General features: G+C 40.8%; 1 protein-coding gene across 1 annotated transcript in view; it reads right to left on the bottom strand.

Moving 5' to 3' along the window:
• Nucleotides 1-18,095, bottom strand: part of obscnb (obscurin, cytoskeletal calmodulin and titin-interacting RhoGEF b) — a 70,439-nt gene that overhangs the window by 18,686 nt on the left and 33,658 nt on the right. The window contains exons 44-60 of the mRNA XM_049597620.1: nucleotides 17,288-17,383; nucleotides 16,154-16,249; nucleotides 15,426-15,497; nucleotides 14,597-14,665; nucleotides 14,167-14,247; nucleotides 13,680-13,757; nucleotides 12,866-13,132; nucleotides 12,463-12,729; nucleotides 11,728-11,994; nucleotides 11,023-11,292; nucleotides 7,448-7,717; nucleotides 6,654-6,932; nucleotides 4,621-4,878; nucleotides 4,108-4,374; nucleotides 3,608-3,880; nucleotides 611-877; nucleotides 89-364 (exon numbers count right to left, since the gene is read on the bottom strand). Coding sequence (XP_049453577.1) covers nucleotides 89-364; nucleotides 611-877; nucleotides 3,608-3,880; nucleotides 4,108-4,374; nucleotides 4,621-4,878; nucleotides 6,654-6,932; nucleotides 7,448-7,717; nucleotides 11,023-11,292; nucleotides 11,728-11,994; nucleotides 12,463-12,729; nucleotides 12,866-13,132; nucleotides 13,680-13,757; nucleotides 14,167-14,247; nucleotides 14,597-14,665; nucleotides 15,426-15,497; nucleotides 16,154-16,249; nucleotides 17,288-17,383 — 3,453 coding nt within the window. The remainder of the gene's footprint in view (nucleotides 1-88; nucleotides 365-610; nucleotides 878-3,607; nucleotides 3,881-4,107; nucleotides 4,375-4,620; nucleotides 4,879-6,653; nucleotides 6,933-7,447; nucleotides 7,718-11,022; nucleotides 11,293-11,727; nucleotides 11,995-12,462; nucleotides 12,730-12,865; nucleotides 13,133-13,679; nucleotides 13,758-14,166; nucleotides 14,248-14,596; nucleotides 14,666-15,425; nucleotides 15,498-16,153; nucleotides 16,250-17,287; nucleotides 17,384-18,095) is intronic.

Below are 18,095 nucleotides of genomic sequence, written 5' to 3'. Positions count from 1 at the left end.
TGAACTTTATTATACTATAACATATAATTCAGGCAAGATGATGAAATTAGTACAATGTCAAAGTCTTGTGTTCATTTGGATGACTCACCTTTGACAGAGAGTTGGGCAGATGTTGATGCTGTGCCAGCTTTGAAGGTCACTGTGCAACTGTCTGTCACTCGCAACTCTTTCAAAAGGAGCAGATGACGACGGCCGCTCTCAAATGTCACAATCTCAGCATTAGGGGATTCCTTAACTGGTTTCCCATCAAGGAGCCAGCGGACATCTTTGCTCTCTGGACGAGAGAGGGCACACTCAAACAACGCTTCACCTCCATCAATGGTTTCTACATTCTCCAGGCCCTGGACAATGTCAATGGGTTTGCCTGTAAAAAAAGAAAAAAATGAAGAAATAAAGAAATGAGGAAAGAAAGAAACTAGAAAGCACAATGAAGATTTTAAGAGGACTGAGTTGTTTAGGAAGTCTAATAGTTTGGGCTTTGGCAATAAAGGGCACAAACTTTGTGATGATCAACAACAGATCACTTTATTTGGCCACATATGGTAATTTTGAGATATGAGGGAGCACAGGAGTCTCCCAAAGGGCTCTTTCCATGTGGAGGGAAGCTCACCTTCCACATAGAGTGAAGCGACCGCACAGGTCCCCTCTGCCTCACAGGAGTATGTGCCCCTGTCCTGAGCAGACACACGGCTTATGAACAAGCGAGCCACATTCCAGTCCTGCTCTACTACCACCCTTCGGCCATCAGGCTGTAACGGCTGCCCGTCTCTCTTCCACTGAGCCTTGACCGGCCTTGAGAACTGGCAGATGAACTCAGCCGGTTGGTTTTCGAGCACCCGAATGTCCTCCATCTCGCTCACCACTTCAACTGTGGGATCTGAGGTTTGGTTCAGGGGTCATAGGGTCAGGGCTTGGCCATGAGATTTAAGGATAAGTGCAGGACACGACGAATGACATATGGGCTTTATAACCCCCAAAAGCATGTTGAAGTGATGTTCATACGTGAGTGATGTTATTGTGCTTTTTAATGATTGACCGGTACAAACTGTATGTGCTCTGGCACACAATCTTTATATATTTGTTAATGTCCACTGTATGTGAGTCAGAAATAAATAGGGGGTCAAAAAGCCCAACTGTCAAGATTCAGGGTAATGGTCACAATCAAGGGCCAAGAAATGCTGGCAGCAGATGATAGAAGAGGGGTGATAAGTGGATAGAAATACCAAACTCAAAAGGTAGGTGTGGGGAGGTTAGAGGTTTTAGTGCTTGAAGGTTAGGGGCAGGGCTTGGTATATGGGATAGTGGAGGTAAATGGAACGTGAGCATTCAACAGCAGCCGGCCTGCATGGATGGGTGGAGCAGCACTTTCCTCACACAACATTTCTGTTGACACTATCCAGTGGGTCACTAACTCTGTACAATAAAACTTGGATCAAACCTTAACTTCACCAAAATAAGGCCTACTATATGTAGTCCACTCAGTCTAATCACCACATTTGTCTATTCATAATTAACATAACTAAGGGACATTTAGACTTAGGGCTGCACATTCAACCATATAATAATCACGATCATGCTTTTGGCTACTATTAAACTTACACAGGTGCCACACCACAGGGTCATGGCCTGAAACAATGACTCAAGGAGTCCCAAATCATAGATGAATCTTTCCAGCAAGCTGTGTATAACTAATCTTGTCTTCCCAATCAGGCAAGGACATCTGTACTACATATTAAAGGGGGATTCACTTAAAACTCGTTCTTTACTATATAGCAATCATAACACTTAGGCAGGCACTGTTTGTTGTTTGTAAATACTGGACATTGATTCTGTGACACTTTTAAGACTTGGCCAAATGCTGCTAACAGGTAAGTCAGTTTTGGTGCAGTCTGTCTCCCCATTTATTTTTGGCACATTCTGATTTGGACGAAAAGGCAGAAGGAATTCTGGATGGGTCACAACACAGGCTTGAATCTGGGATTGAAGTGTAAGAGGTCATTTATATGAACCAAGGGACACTGGTTTATATACAACTGCAAAACAGCAGCAAGAAGTCAGAGACATCAGTGAACAAGCAGCAACTCCAAGTTAGCGACCAGGACTGCATGCCTCAACAACAGAGACAGACCCAGCCGTCAGGAAAACTTCTCAGATGATTATGACTGCATGAATGCAGCCGACGGGTGATTCGCAGAGCCAAGGGTATTTAAGTGCAAAGACAGAATATGGACAGATCATTTTTGTTTGATTATTCTGTCTGGGTGTAATAATAGCATTGAATCTGTTTTCGCAGACAAATAAAGAAAACAACATAGGCCAACAGACACAAGACAACAACTGACCACTGAGGGAGTGTATATGTAATCTGCTACGCAGGCTAACAGTACTTGACTGTAGCTGGGCAACGTTACGGCAATTAGGTGAGTAGACATCCATCCATCAATTAGTTATACCTGCTTATCCTTAAAGATCGCAGGGGGGTGGACAGGTTGCCAGTTGATGACAAGGCTGACGAATACTGACAGAAAACCATTCACACGTACACACGACTTATAGTTGCTAATTGATTGGGCCTGCATGTTTTAGATCATGGTGAGAAGAAACTCCACAACCAGCATGTCCAGATGTCCAATTATACTTACATTTTAAAGAAGACATCATTATTGCATGTCAGACCTTATTTGGATTTGTCCTCCCCAATGCAACATCAGAAGTGGCTTTTAAAAGTTGAAGAGCTATAACTCTACTTTGTTCCCAAAGGTGGGTGAAAAGTTGTGATAAATAATAGTAATCTCAAAAGTGAGAAACATAATCGTGATTATAATTGATTTATAATTTCAGCAGCCCAACATACAGCACATAGGAATAATTCAGAGAGAATCAAAAAGAAAGGAATTAAAATCAGTCTAAATGATACATATTTTCATTAAAAAAATTATGGCAGATGATTGGAGATGATTGGGTTTAGGTGTTTATCTGCCCTGTAAAACTTTACTGTGGTGCTGCACCCAATTGTATGTTTTGGTTGTATCAAAGCATACAGCAACTGCCAATATTATTATTATCATCATGCATGAAGAAGCACTGCAATGTAAAAAAAAAAAATCCACTACTAATCTATTCAACTTCAAGCTTTTTATGGAACCCTGCAGAAAACATCTGAATTTATGGAATCGTCACTGATATTCTTAAAGAAGAAATGTGCCAACTTGTATTTGGTTAATACAAGTCATTACAAAGACAATTTGCCAATTTTCAACCAGCACTGTGTTACTGTAGTGTGGGTTGTGCTCCCCCCCCTGCCAAAGGTCCTTGCCTGTTCACCAGCCAAGATCTGCAGGATGGCAAGTAATCATGTTGTGGGGCTGATCAGTGTGGGTACGTTTCATGTGCTCTACCCACACTGCAGTGACACAGAGCTGGTTGAAAATCGGCTAAATATTCTTTTAGGTAGAAAACAGAGAAAATTTGGTACATTTTATGCCTGCTTATTTCATTACTATACTACAAATGTTGTAAATTGTGGATTTAAAATTCTGCAGAGTATAAAAAGAGACTGAAATATTGTTTATCTCAGTCTCTACTGACTAGCTTTGTAATGTGATACCTTTGACTAAGAGCTTGGCTGTTGATGTCAAACTCCCAGCTTTAAACGTGACAGTGCCAGAGTCATCTGTGGCCAGGTTCTTTAAGGTGAGTGTGTGGATGTGTCCCTGGTTCAGCCCTATCTCACTAAAGGGGCTGTTCTCCAGCAAGGTGCCATCCAGCCACCAATGCACCTTGCCTGGCGCCCTACCAGACAGCTGACAGGAGAAGGTTGCCCATTCCCCAACAAAGACGTCAGTGGTCTTAAGACCATGCACAATGAAGACTTCTTTCACTGTTGAGCGAAAAAATACACATATGCACTGAGCCTCTGACTCATGAATAGCATCAAATAAATGGACAGAAAATGATACCATGCAACATCATAGTTAAGATGTAGGCCAGTCCTAAAAACAAACCTACTATTCTATTTGTAAGCATACATTGAGGAATACAGTCAGATTTAAACCAATCAGCCTAAAGTATACTCAAAATAGACAAAATAGTATTGAAATAGGCTACCTTGCACTGCCAAAGAAGCTGTGGTGAGCTGGTCTCCCGCATCACAGGTGTAGTAGCCACTGTCGTCAGGCTCCAGGTTCCGTATACAGAGCTCTTGAATGCACCCTTCCTGCCTCATCTCAAACTTCAAACCAGGCTGGAGGACCATGCCTCCTTTCCTCCACTCAACACGAACACCTGGCTTAGACAGCTCACACCGCAGAGTAACATCATCACCCTCTACGGCATCCTGGTTCTTCAGCTCTTTGTGGAAGGACACTGGGGCACCTGGTGGGAATTTAAAATGGGAAAGTTTGGCATCAGATGTTGAGATGGAAAGTTTGGCATCAGATTTTTGAGATGACAAGAAAAACATCTCTTAAGGGAATCTGGACAAAAGTTTTAGCTGATGCCCGACTGGGTATGAGATTGAGGAAGTGGAAGTTCAAGAATATTTCAGCTGTTCATGTCAATCTGATCTTGGTCCACATTCTTGAATCTGATCAACAGCAAAGAGGTGGCATCGTTCTTTACCTTCCACAGTCAAGGTGACGTCACACTGTGCATCTCCTGTGTCACAGGTGTATGTCCCTGAGTCCTCAGGCAGCAGGTTGTGGATATGAAGCTGGTGGAACGCTCCATTGTTCCTCAGGTCATACTTGAGACCTGCGTGGATGGCCACGTTGTTTCTCTTCCAGGTGACAGTGCCCTTGGCGTCAGAGATGGTGCAGGCCAGAGTGACAGTTTTACCCTCTACTGCCACAGTGTTGTGTGGCTTCTCTAGTATTAACACTGTAAATATGGGAAACCCCAAACTAGATTTAATAATGGTAGTAATGTTACCTTCCTTAACAGCCCTGGCATTAATAATTTCAAAGCCATAAACTTAAAAACATAGATGCATGCTGTGAAATTTTGTCAGAATTGTAATGCGTACCCTTCCAAGTTTATTACAAAAAAGGAAAGAAACTAAGCTATAAAACTGTAACATTTGATAAATGATGTATTGAAAATGCATCTTCAAAAAATAATTACAATTTTAGTGTTAAAGGAAAACTTCTGTATTTTTCAACTTAGACCCTATTTTCCCATCTTTTTGTGTCTAAAGCCCGTTTTAAACAGGAATTGTGCAAATTTGCAGGAAAGCCCAATCAGTCTTTTTTCAGCATTGGCAGTATAAAAACAAAATCGGGGAGTGCAGCAAAATGCCGCCTACCTACTTTTGTTCATACAGAATGCGTCTTTTTCGGGGCAATGGGGGGCGTGAGCAAGTAACAAAACGTGTAGCTCAGCGTGTGACATAAACAGTGACGTGGGAGGGAAGCCGCGGCTGGTCAGTCCTTCAGCGATTCTCTCATAAGTTGGCCCGTTCTTCACCGTCCCCGTCATCTGACGGTTAATGGCCTCTTCGTTTGCGAGGGCAAGGAGGGCGTGCAATTCCTTGTCTCCCCGGTTGCTCATCTTTACAGTGTCTGTCAGGTTTGTGTTTCCCTCTTGCTACTAGCTGCTCGCTAATTCCTGCTCTTCAACAGCCCCTCCCCTTGCGGAAGGCAGCCTCGGTCTTTTTAAACTAAAAGGGTGCCGCCAATATGACTACCCTACGAGGCGGAAAATTGGGCACCTCGGATCAACTTGCCAATCCGGCTCTGTGTGTCTAACACGCACAGCTTGCCGGGGCACTTGGGGCATTTGGCATTGTCAATTCATGTACGCCGAAAGTGAATTTATGCCATCGACAGGCTCAGATTGTTATTTTAAGTGCCTGACAACATTATGGAAAGAAACCTGTAAAGAAATTAAACAACTCTAGTTGTAAAATTTTGCAGACCTTTTCACATTGTCGAAATCAGCTCTATAATCAGCCATGACACTGAAAATCTTGTAGACAACACTAAATTCTGCTTTCTGTACTCCAGCACAACAAACTTTTTCTGGCAGTCCTCTCTAAAATTCTCTCTTACGTTTCCACCATTGTCTTTCTGTAGGAAGTCACCTCTTGCAAGATTTCACAAAGACACTTTTTCTTGAGCGAGACTTGATTACAGACAAGAAGAAATAGGCCAGATCAAGTGAAAGGTAAATGAAAACATTTCATTTCTCTGTAGGGTCCTTTCCATAATGTTGTCAGACACTTATACTAAGAATCTGAGCCTGTCAGATTAAGCACTCTTAGTGAACGTAAACTGACAATGCCAAATGCCCACAGAGGTGAAATTACAGCCTATTTCACCATTGCCGGCTGCAGCCCTCTTTCTCAATACTTGACCAGCTTCAACAGCAGTTGTCTCCATTAGTCATTTAGACACAATAACATGGGAAAATAGGGTCCAGATTGAAAGATACCAAAGTTTGCCTCTAAGTCATAATATTAGTGTTAGCATTTTGATAGCACTTCTTTGTATGGCAAACACTATATGCAAAGAGTGGAAAGCGCGTCTAAAAGTTAGGATGTTAGAGATGATGGCGCCAGCATATTTCCATCGGCCAAGACAAAGCTGTTTGTTTGGTGGTTGATTGAGATGAATGTGAGGAGTAAAAATCTCTAGTGACCATGTGATCTCCTTTACCTTTGGGCTTCTCCTCCACAAGAAGACAGGCCACACTCTTCTCTTCTCCCACCACGAAGGCAACATCGCCTGATTCATCTGTGGTCACCATCTTCAGGACCAAACGGTGCACTCTGCCCTGGCTGCTCATTTGATTTAGATCATTATTTTGGAGGAGGTTGTCTCCAAGCCACCATTCCCCATTCGTCACGCCTGAGTGTGACAACTCAACCTCAAAGACAGCATCCTGCCCAGTGATCACAGTGGTATCGCAGAGTTCTCGGATGACACGCACACGCTCTGAGGGTGAACGGGATGATGGGAGAGCAGTGATCAGATTTCTTGAGCTTCCAGAAGGCATCAGTAAGAGGTATGTCCATGACCAGGAATCTCATTTCAACACTGACTCACCATTTCATGCCACAACTTATTCTCAGGATTATAGATGTAGTTTTGTGACATGTGCCATTCTAATGACAACTAATAACATAAGAAATCTGAACTTGAACAAACCATCAAAATCCATTCACTATGTCTGTAATTTGATGACTCACAAATAGTAATTAAGGCAGAAGTAAAAAAACAGAGTAAAATAAGTTTAGCCAACATTAGACAAATAAGTAAAACTCAAACTACATGCCAAATACGACATCACACTTCACTCAAGGACTGTGAAATCCAAGAGAAATGGATGCTGAGTAGATGATCTGATCCAGTACTTGTTAATTGGATGGGTGAATGTAAAATTAACTTCAGGAAGGATGAAGACAAGAGGAGACAAGAGACAATGATGGGATGAAGCTGTGCTCTGTTACCTTTCACAGTCAGGGTAGCTGTACTTTTCTTGTCCCCTGTATCACAGGTATATTCTCCGCTATCCTTCAGATTCAGCTTGTGTATAACCAGGTTGTGAGTGGTAGCTCTCTGCTCCAAAGTGTACTTCTCCCCATGGGTGAGCACAGTTGAGCCCTTCAGCCAGGTCACCTTGCAATCAGGGTTGGATGTCTCACAGGACAGGGTGGCCTTATCTCCCTCGGTGGCCTCTTGACTTTCCAGCTCCTTCTTGAATAGTGCAGGTGCGGCTGCTAGAAAGACCATTATTAATTAGGATGAGTCATTTCAAAGGTTTCTTGGGTAAACATAGCCACCACAAAATACACTGTATTCACGAGCCACATTATTTTATACTCATAGTTCTACCAGTTCCAATTGAACCATACCAACAAGAAGCTTTAAACAGAGCAAGAAAACAACCAGCACTGGTTTATCTACACAAGTCTGATGCAAAACTGGTAGAAATCAGCAATCAAATATATCAAGTCATATGTTGGTGGACAAATCATTTGTCTGTTAAACTAGAATTACCGCCTCGCAGTTGTATGCCTCCACGAACCACTCAAGTTGTACTTAAAGTTTACATCCATGTTCCATGCACATCTTCACCCTGGCAGCACACAGAAGATCTATACAGTCACCACAGTCTCAAATGGTCACCCATGAGTGTCACCAATTCAGTATCTGAACAAATGTCTCTCCCTCTGTTCCCGAGATATGACACTGAATAGTGGCTAGACAAGTGTTTTTGCAGAACATTACGACCTCACAGCGAAACTGACCTTTGACCTTTTGGATTTGAAATGTCATAACTTCATCATTCTATCCTATTAGACATCTGTATGAATTTTGTCATAATTTGTGTATAAAACCTTGAGTTATGGCCAAAAACAGTTTATGTGAGGTCACAGTGACCTTCACCTTTGACCACAAAATTCTGATCAGTTCAGGCTTGAGTCCAGTTGGATGTTTGTGCCAAATTTAAGGAAACACCCCCAAGATCTTCTTGAGATATTGCATTCCCTCACAGTGTTCTTGAAATATTGGATTAACGAGAATGAAACAGAAGCAAGGTCACAATGACTTTGATCTTGATCAACAAATTCTAATGAGTTCATTGTTGAGTCCAAGTGGATGTTTTTGTCAAATGTGGAAAAAAAAATCCCTCAAGGTTTTCTGGAGATATTGCATTCACGAGAATGAGCCAGACAGGGTCCCAGTGACCTTGACTGTTGACCACTAATTTCTAATCAGTTCATCGAAGACTCAAAGTGGCCGACTGTGCCAGATTTGAAGAAATTCCCCCAAGGTGTTCTTGAAATATCCCATTCACGAGAGAAAGACGGACGCAAGGTAACAGTGACCTTGACCACTAAATTCTAATTCATCGTTGAGTCCAAGTGAACATTTGTGTCAAATTTGAAGAAATTCCCTTAAAGTGTTCTTGAGATATTGCTTCCATGATAATGAGATTGGTGCAAGGTCACAATGACCTTGACTTTTGCCACCAAAATCTAACCAGTTCATCATTGAGTCCAAGTGAACTTTTGTGCCAGATATGAAGAAATTCACTTAAGGTGTTCTTGAGATATCTCATTCACAAAAATGAGACAGGTGCATGGTCATAGTGACCTTGACCCTGAATACCAAAATCTTATCAGTTCATCGTTGAGTCTAAGTGAATGTTTGTGCCATTTTGAAGAAATTTGCTCAAGGCATTCAAAGTTTGCATTCATATTAATGGAACAGACAGACATACAGACAATCCAAAAATATAATGCCTTGCCGGCGCAGAGGCATTAAATAGGGATGCACCGAAATGAAAATTTGTGGCCGAAGCCGAATATTATTAAATGCTTGGCCGAATACCGAGTACCGAATATCATTGTTTAGTTTTTCATTAGTTTTTGCAGATGAACCCCTCCAGATTAGTGTTGTCACGGTACCAAAATTGGGACCCACTGTGCGATACCAATGAAAATATCATGGTTCTGAGTAGTATCACAACACCACAACGAAAATGAGGCAGATGTGCCTTCTGTCATTTATGAAAAGATAAATCACTTTTCTATAATACATCAATGATATTTCAATGGAATAAATTACTTATTGACTTATTCATACTTCAAAAACAGCATCAATCAGTGATTAACATGGGGGGATTAAAATAAAATAAATAAATAAAATAAAAATCAACCAGCCACCCTCCTCCCCTGACAAGTCCCTTCATAAGCAAAGAACAGTCCCTGAAGTGTGGTGAGGTTTGTGGGCCGTGAACGGCTCATTTCTCCTCTGACACATCACATACCTGTGTTCGGCTGGCTCGGCTGTTCAGGTACTTCTGGGCAGTCATGACGCCAAGAAGAGGATATTATTGGAGCCGACTTCTCCGTTGCCAGTAAGCCGATGGCCGCCGTATTTGACAGGAATACATTACTGTCTGTGTCTGTGACCCCCGTTCAACCCACAACCGATGGGATTCGCCTTTTGTTTCTGCTGGTTGAAATCTGTAGGCTGCTCACACAGCGTGCTGAATGATTTAAGCCTATTTTGCTCGCTCAAAACTATTTTTAGTCGCAAATGTGAGTGCCGTGACGGGCAGATCGCCACACTGCCGACATTTTATTCCGCCCGTCACAGCACGCCATTTGATTGCGTTATCAAAACACGCTGCTATTATTCGGCCTTACTTTTAACTTATTCCACCGAATACCGAATGTGTGTTTTTTTGCAATATTTGGCCGAATATATTCAGTTACCGAATATTCGGTGCATCCCTACATTAAAATATAGTGGAAAACGGTGAATCATTAAGTGGCATGTTTAGTATTTGTGAGTAACATTAAACAACACAGAGAAAGACACTGTTGACAGCCTCAAGAATAAAAATACTTCTGCTTATTATTTGTGAGGATTCCATTTCTTGTTGGGAGGACAATATAGAGGGATGACATGCAACAAAGGTCTCCTGGCAGGGCTCAAATCTGGAAAAGTTGTGACTACATCTGTCAGTGTATTTCACACCCATGCCTCCAGGACAACACAAAAACTCAGAATTTTAATTACTGATTAACACGACATGGTCAGTCACTGAGTTAATTTTGCTGTTGTGTGTCAAGTTATCTGAATAAAGTGTGTAGTAAAAAAAAAAAAAAGTGCAGAAGACTTGCTGTACACACAAGTTGCAAGGAAACATGTCGATCAATATGACCAATAAATAACTACATTTAAAAGTAAATGGGAAACGTTAGCTCTAGTTCAATGGAAGAGAAGAGAATATGAATATAAGTATGACGGAATATGCAGTAAAGTGCAGATTTCAAATACAAAAGTGCAATAGATGAATAGATAAGAAGTCGGTATAAACTGAAAATGAAGTTAAAATAAAAGAGCCTCAGAACATCACAAGCATCCAGGTTTTTGGTAAGCTCTTTGGAAAGATAGAGGGAAGGTGTCCTACAAGGAAGATAGTTTAGATAAATGAGCAGGAGTCCAAATGTTATCATAAAAGCAAAATGGGAATTTTCATCCCAAGACATAAAGTGCATTTTCTTACCTCTGACTGTAAGAGAAGCAGTGGAAGTGTGGTTACCCACTGAGAACGTAACTATTCCTGAGTCAGCTGTGGTGACGCCTCTCAGTGTGAGGCTGTGTACCCGGCCCTCAGACTTGATCAGGTTCATTTCGTTGTTCTGTAGAGGGACATCCTGGAGTTTCCACTGGGCCAGAGGTGCCTCTTCATGGGAAACCCGACACTCAAAGCGGACATCTTCACCCTCATATACAACACAGCTCTCCAAGAATTTCAGTATGTTGACCTCGACCTCTGTTTGACAAATACATTTCAGCAGAATAGTTACATATTTGTTGTTTGAAGATATGGTTCAAGTCGTGCTAATTGTGCGAGTGTGATTAACTATATAAAGATTTATCCCAAGCTGTTATTGTGAGTAGCAAGTGAAGAAAAACAGTAAAGGGTGTGTTAATGTTTGTGAAGAGAGACCACAGATAGGCACAAATGATGAGTGATCAAGTTCAATAGAAAGGTCTTTGTGTGAATAAGTACAAGTGAAGAACAAGAACACACGTGGGATGAGGAATAATACTTGAAAATTAAAGTGTAGTAAAGAAGAGAGAAAACAAGATCTCCAGATGAAAGGTTGACGTTCATGCTCAAGTGTTGGGAGTAATGTTGGACACGCAGAAAGACGTGACTCCAGAGGGTGCATGAAAAGCACAGCCTTCAACAGACAGCTCCTACCCTGCACAGTGAGGACAGCTGAAGTCCTCTGGCTGCCTGTATCACAGGAGTATTCTCCTGAGTCGGCTCCCTGCAGTTTATAGATGACAAGCTCGACTGTAGTTCCTTCCTGTTTCAGGTGATACTTGCTGTTGGACGCCAGCACCCTGTCACCACACCTCCAGACCACACTGGCTCCCGGCTTTGTGGTCTCACAGCGGAGACAAGCACTGTCTCCTTCCTGTAGTTCAAGGTTTTGTAGCTGGGTTTTGAAAAGGACAGGCTGGGCTGCAGGGAGGGAGGTGGTGGAAATGAGGAGAAAAGATTTAGCGAAACCGAGAGAAAGCTGGTACAATGTATAGCTGACTTTTTTGTCCACAGTGAAAATGTTAAAAGGATAAAATTAAACAAATATGGACTGAAGCAGAACATTTCTTAGATAAATCGTGAATTTTGGAAATGATTACATCTATCTCCTTTTGATGAATGTTGACTTTTGGACTTAACAACGCTCTGGATTTATTGAAAATGGTTTTTATCACACCAGTCCAATTGGGGTTTCCACAGAATTAATAGACATGCAAAGAAAAAAGAAAACAGTGCAGCATTTGAATGATTTAGAATTTGAATGACATGTCATGACAGCCCTACTATTAAGATAGCAATACCTTAAGTCTATCAAACAGGCAAGTCTTCAATCAATTCATTTACAACTCAAGTATATCCACTACAAACATCAGGTTTTAGGAGGCGTACCCTTCACAGCTAGCTGTGCAGTGCTTTGACGGTCACCAGTGTCACATGTGTAACACCCAGCATCCTCTGGGTCTAAATCATGGATTATTAATGTAGCCAGGTGTCCTGTTTGTCTAATATCATACTTGGCACAAGGACAAAGACCAAGTTCTCCTTTCCTCCACTCCAAAGGAACACCAGGTTTAGAAAGCTCACAGTGCAGCGTCACACTGTCCCCCTCATCAGCCGTTTGGCTTTCCAGCTCTTTTGTGAAAATAACTGGGGAAGCTGATGGGTGAAGAGAAATAACCAGATGGTACACAGTCAAGAAAAATAAGATGAAGAAGAATGAATTTAAAAATAAAATGAAAGACTTGATGGAAGAAGAGGACAGCATGAGATGATGATGTGGTCTCCATCCTACCATTTACTACAAGAGATGCTGAAGTTACTGTGTCCTTTGAACAGCATGAGTAGCTTCCCGTGTCTCCAGGTCTCAAATCAAAGATCTGTAGCTCATAACTGAATCCTGTTTGTTTCATTTGGTACTTTTCACCACAACTCAATACTTGAGCTTCCTTCTTCCACTCGATGGGCAGTCCAGGTTTAGAAAGCTCACAGTGCAGAGTGACACTATCTCCCTCCTCGGCCTCCTGGCTCTCCAGGTTTCGAACGACTTTGACTTGAAGGACTGGGGATTGAATCAATTAGACACACTGTTGATATGTATTGTTGTAACTCAGGCTTTCAAATGAGACACCAGATGAAGACTACAGCAGGGCTGCACGATATTTAGCAAAATATGCAATTTGTAATAATGCTGAATATTTCAGCAACAATATTACTTGCAAATATTGAGGTGTACTCAGTTTTAATTATTTGCTAAAACAAAAGCAAATATGGAAAATGAAACAAGGAAAATATATGGCTGCTATAATACACTCACCCACACACCCACCACACACATACACAAAACAACACTGGAACCAATGATCCCTTCTCCAACTCAAAACAGAGGACCAGCTCAGCATTTATCAAGTCTGTCAAAAACACAGCTCTCAATTATTCCCATCTGGAGAAGACAACAATCCAGAATACAGCAAATCTGGCATTCACAGATGAATACAAAAAGTGAGCAACAACAAGTCAGACTGATTACACTGCATACAAAAATCCACATGGAAGACAAAACAAAACTGAGAGGAATAAACAATGTGCGGGTGCCACAAAACCTCTACCTTGTCCTTTCACTTCAGTATCCAGCTTTGCAGGCTCTGGCTTTGGGATGACATCAGAAACAGCAGGCTTTTCAGTCTCTGCAGGTGTAATTGATGTAATTAGACCTTAAATATCTACTATAGTTAACACAGAGCAGCATAAAAACAAGAATGATAGTGGAGTTTCAGATGATTAAAGCCAAAAAGGATGTTGAAACAACAATAATGAACTCAACAGTGAGGATTGATGGACTGCAACTAAATGCAATTGCCAGTACGCAATTTCCAACTCATCAGCCATCAAAAACAAATGTGCCAGAGCACTGACAAAACCCTCTAGACACAAGAACGCCACAACATAACAGCCTGAATGTGCAGCACATGCTATCAGAGCATGTGCTTAGGCAAAAACCCCAGCATATGAGAAACCTACTGAATACCAACATGATCCCATTTACATTCAGTACGAACTTTGCTCTTGGAGTTTCTTTACAATGCTACCACATACCTTCAACTCTCTTTCTGAATTCCTGCTTCTCAGGTTCAACTTTGGAGATCACTGCTGAAGCTGCTGACTTCTCTGCTGCAACTAAAGTTAATTGAAGAAATATAATGTAGATTTTAATTCAACTTACATAACATTGAAATCTTCACCAACAGACTAAACGAGACAGCAAACCAAAAGCTATGCCATACATGTTTTAGAGCCACAATGTCCAAGACAACAACAGAATAACACCTTCAGTTGATTTCCATTTGCCTGAAACTGACAGTAGCAACAGCTCTTCACTTCATTTTACAGATGATACATATATACATGCAATGTGCAACGAGAAAAGCAGAATCTTATAAAATGCACAGACAGTGCCATGACCAAGAGCTTGTCTAACATAGACATTAGTGTTACAGTCAGAAAATGCAAGACTATGGGTTCATACCTTCCACCACTTTTTTGGAATCCCTAGAGGGTAGTGTCACAGCTGCTGGAGTATCAAGAGGCCTCACTGCTGTGGTAAAACATTAAAGTCTGATTATACTCAAAAAACACGGTGCCTACAGAGCAGCCATTAACCTCATTTCCATTTATCTCCATTCATTAATCATCTACCAATCCAGTGAGCGTTTGCTGAGTACACATGCTGTAATTCAGCAACATCTTATAAAATTCAGTAACTATAAAAATCCGTGACTTCAATCACTGACCTATAAATGGAGCTTTTGAAAGAAGTAGGCAGTACAATAATATACACTACAGCCTAAGCCACAATATACAGTGCGTCTCATGACCTAACATGTTTTGATAACAGTGACAATTATCTACTGTATAATGATAATAGCTGTTTACAAATCTCTTATATGCTCTATTCTTTCAATCAATCATGTCATTTCCACCAAAAACCACAAGAAGCACAAACACAAGGAACTGTTGTTGAAGGACACATGGAAAACATCACGTAACAGCGACAGCCAGGTAAGACTACAACATCCAATATGATTCAATATTATGCCATTTCTTCCTATATGCATTCATATTCTGTTAACCTAATCTTAAGAACTAATATTACTTGCAATGATTTTTGTCCTTGGTCCACTTCCCAAAGCAGCACAAACAAGCCGTGTTCAAACGTATAACATGCTCAACACACCACAGAAAGCGAGAAACATCAGTAGAGACCTGCATTTGGTGACGCAAAGACTGAGGTGAACGTGGCAGGAGCAGACAATCAAGAAGCACAAGGCTGACAAAGAACTGAAATCTCTGCATACCTTCCAGTGACTCTTTGGTCCCCTGCCTCTGTGTATCTTGTTTTGCAGCTATTCCAGCAGTAGTCTTTTCAACTGGAATAAAACACAACATTAACCTCACAATCTTACAGTGATGAGTTCTTTAACCTGAAAATAACAACCAATTAGAGAGCCTGTAAAGATCAAAGAAACACAAATGACCCAATACAACAGGTCTAGTGTCACCTGTTTACAACATGGCTGAAAATGTCCTTGCATATTAAATTTGTTGATGCTCATACAGTGGGTGTCAAAACGAGGATAAGCAATTTGTGTGAGAACAGAATCAAAATCAATAAAGCTACAAGCAAAGACAAATAAAGCCTCCCTCTCCTGTCACAGATCATTATCAATTATCCAACACACAGCAGCAATCCAACACAGTGCTGCCAAAGTGCCATAAACATACAGCATCAACATGTTCAACATTGAGTACTGGAGTCAACAAAGCATTACAACAACTGGACAAAATACAGTATGTGCTACAAAATGCAACTGACAGAACATCAACACACACGAAGGCTAACAAGAAATCAAAAGCCAGCTTCTTTACATATTTTTCTCATCCACCAGCAACATAACTGCACAGACAGTAAATCCAAACTGAAGCCTGACATTACACCTGAAATAACACAAATGGCGACCATGCTTACAGTATTGACAGGTGTCACAGTATCCAACAAATGCCATGCAAACATGTGCCTCATTACCTTCACCTCCCACTTTGAGCTCTCCAGAGTCTCTCTGAATCTCCTGTATGAGGAGCTGCTGTTTAGCAATCTGTCCAGCAGTTGGCAGTGTCACAGCTATGATGTTGAACAAAACATGAGAAACACAATTTGAAATCGCCTTAGGATAGCACTAGATACATGTAGTAACAGCTGAAGAGGAAAAAGACATGTCTCCATATCAGTAAGTCATTCTCCACTCGAAAAATCACATGACACACCAGAAACCCACAGATGTTGATTGAAACAATCTTTTTTTCTCGCTATAGTAGCATGAGCTCCAAATATGACACAGATCATGACATTTAACGGGGGAATAACAAAGCCACATTTACCAGCAGGCAGATGAAGTTAAACAGGTTAGTCCAAAAATATAATAGTAGGGTAAAACCATATTTTGCCGTAAAGCAATTCCTCTCTGAAGCAAGAAGACACAATGGTAAGCACTGCAGCAAAGAACTTTAACTTTAAGACGACAACAACAAAAGAGTCAGTAAAGCATATATAGACACAAATGACAACCAGTCTATCACCTGTTTACAACTTGACATTCAGACAAATGTCCCCATGTTATATAAATATGTTGAAATCCATACAGAAAGTGTGAAAACGAGGGCAAGCAGAATATGTGATAAAGGAAAGTGATCAAAATCAAAAAAGCCACAAACAAAAAATATTAAAGCCTCAATCTTCCCCCACTGATCATTACCAATTATCCAACACACAGCAGCAATCCAACACAGTGCTGCCAAAGTGCCATAAACATATAGCATCAACATGTTCAACATTCAGAACTGGAGTAAACAAAGCATTACAACAACTGGACAAAACACAGTATGTGCCACACAGTGCAACTGACAGAACATCAACACACACGAGGGCTAACAAGAAATCAAAGCCAGCTTTTTTATATATTTTATACATAATCAGGCAACAGACAGTAAATCCAAACTGAGCTGCCTACTCCCTCCATCTATCCACTTCTTCCCTCTTGTTAATTATGTTTTTCTACAAGCCTGAAATTACACCTAAAATAACACAGATGCCGACCATGCTTACAGTATTAACAGATGTCACAATATCCAGCAACTGCCATGCAAACGTGTGCCTCATTACCTTCACCTCCCTCTTTGAGCTCTCCAGCATCTCTCTGAATCTCCTGTTTGAGGAGCTGCTGTTTAGCAATCTGTCCAGCAGTTGGCAGTGTCACAGCTATGATGTTGAACAAAACATAGGACCCACGATTTGAAATTGAAATCCATATTAATAGGTCATTTTCCACTCGACAAAATCACAAGACACACCGGAAACCCACAGATGCTGAGACTGAAACAATCTTTTTTTCTCACAATAGCAGCACAAGCTTCAAGTATGACACAGATCAAGACATTTAACTGAGGAATAACAAAGCCACATTTACCAGCAGGCAGATGAAATAACACAGGTTAGCTCAAGTCAGGTAAAAACCATATTTTGCCTTACAGCAATTTTCCTCCCTCTTGTATTCCTGTTTACAATTTCAATGTGTTGTTATTGAATGTTGTTAACATGAATGTTATTATATTACAAATACAAATGAAAATTTAGGTAGCCTACTTAATTAGTAGAATCAATTGCTTTTTCAGTCTACTACATACATTTTGCTGCAAATAAAATGACTGAAGTGAGATGAACAGACTAAAAAACTTCATCTTATCAGATTATACAAATGTTGACAAAGTTTTCCTTTGGGGGACAAAGTTTACAGTTGAAAAACGATAATAAATCATAATATATTTTATAGCAATACTGAGCATATCGCAACACATTTAAAATCACAATAATATAGTATCGTGACTAAGGTATGGTGATAATAGCGTAGCATTTTTCTTCGTTTGTACATTGAAAAGCAACAAAAAACCTAAGTCAAATTCCTTGTATGTGT

This window comes from Epinephelus fuscoguttatus, linkage group LG15, assembly GCF_011397635.1.
Source record: "Epinephelus fuscoguttatus linkage group LG15, E.fuscoguttatus.final_Chr_v1".
Lineage (NCBI taxonomy): Eukaryota > Metazoa > Chordata > Actinopteri > Perciformes > Serranidae > Epinephelus > Epinephelus fuscoguttatus.
This window is presented reverse-complemented; position numbering and strand designations above follow the sequence as displayed.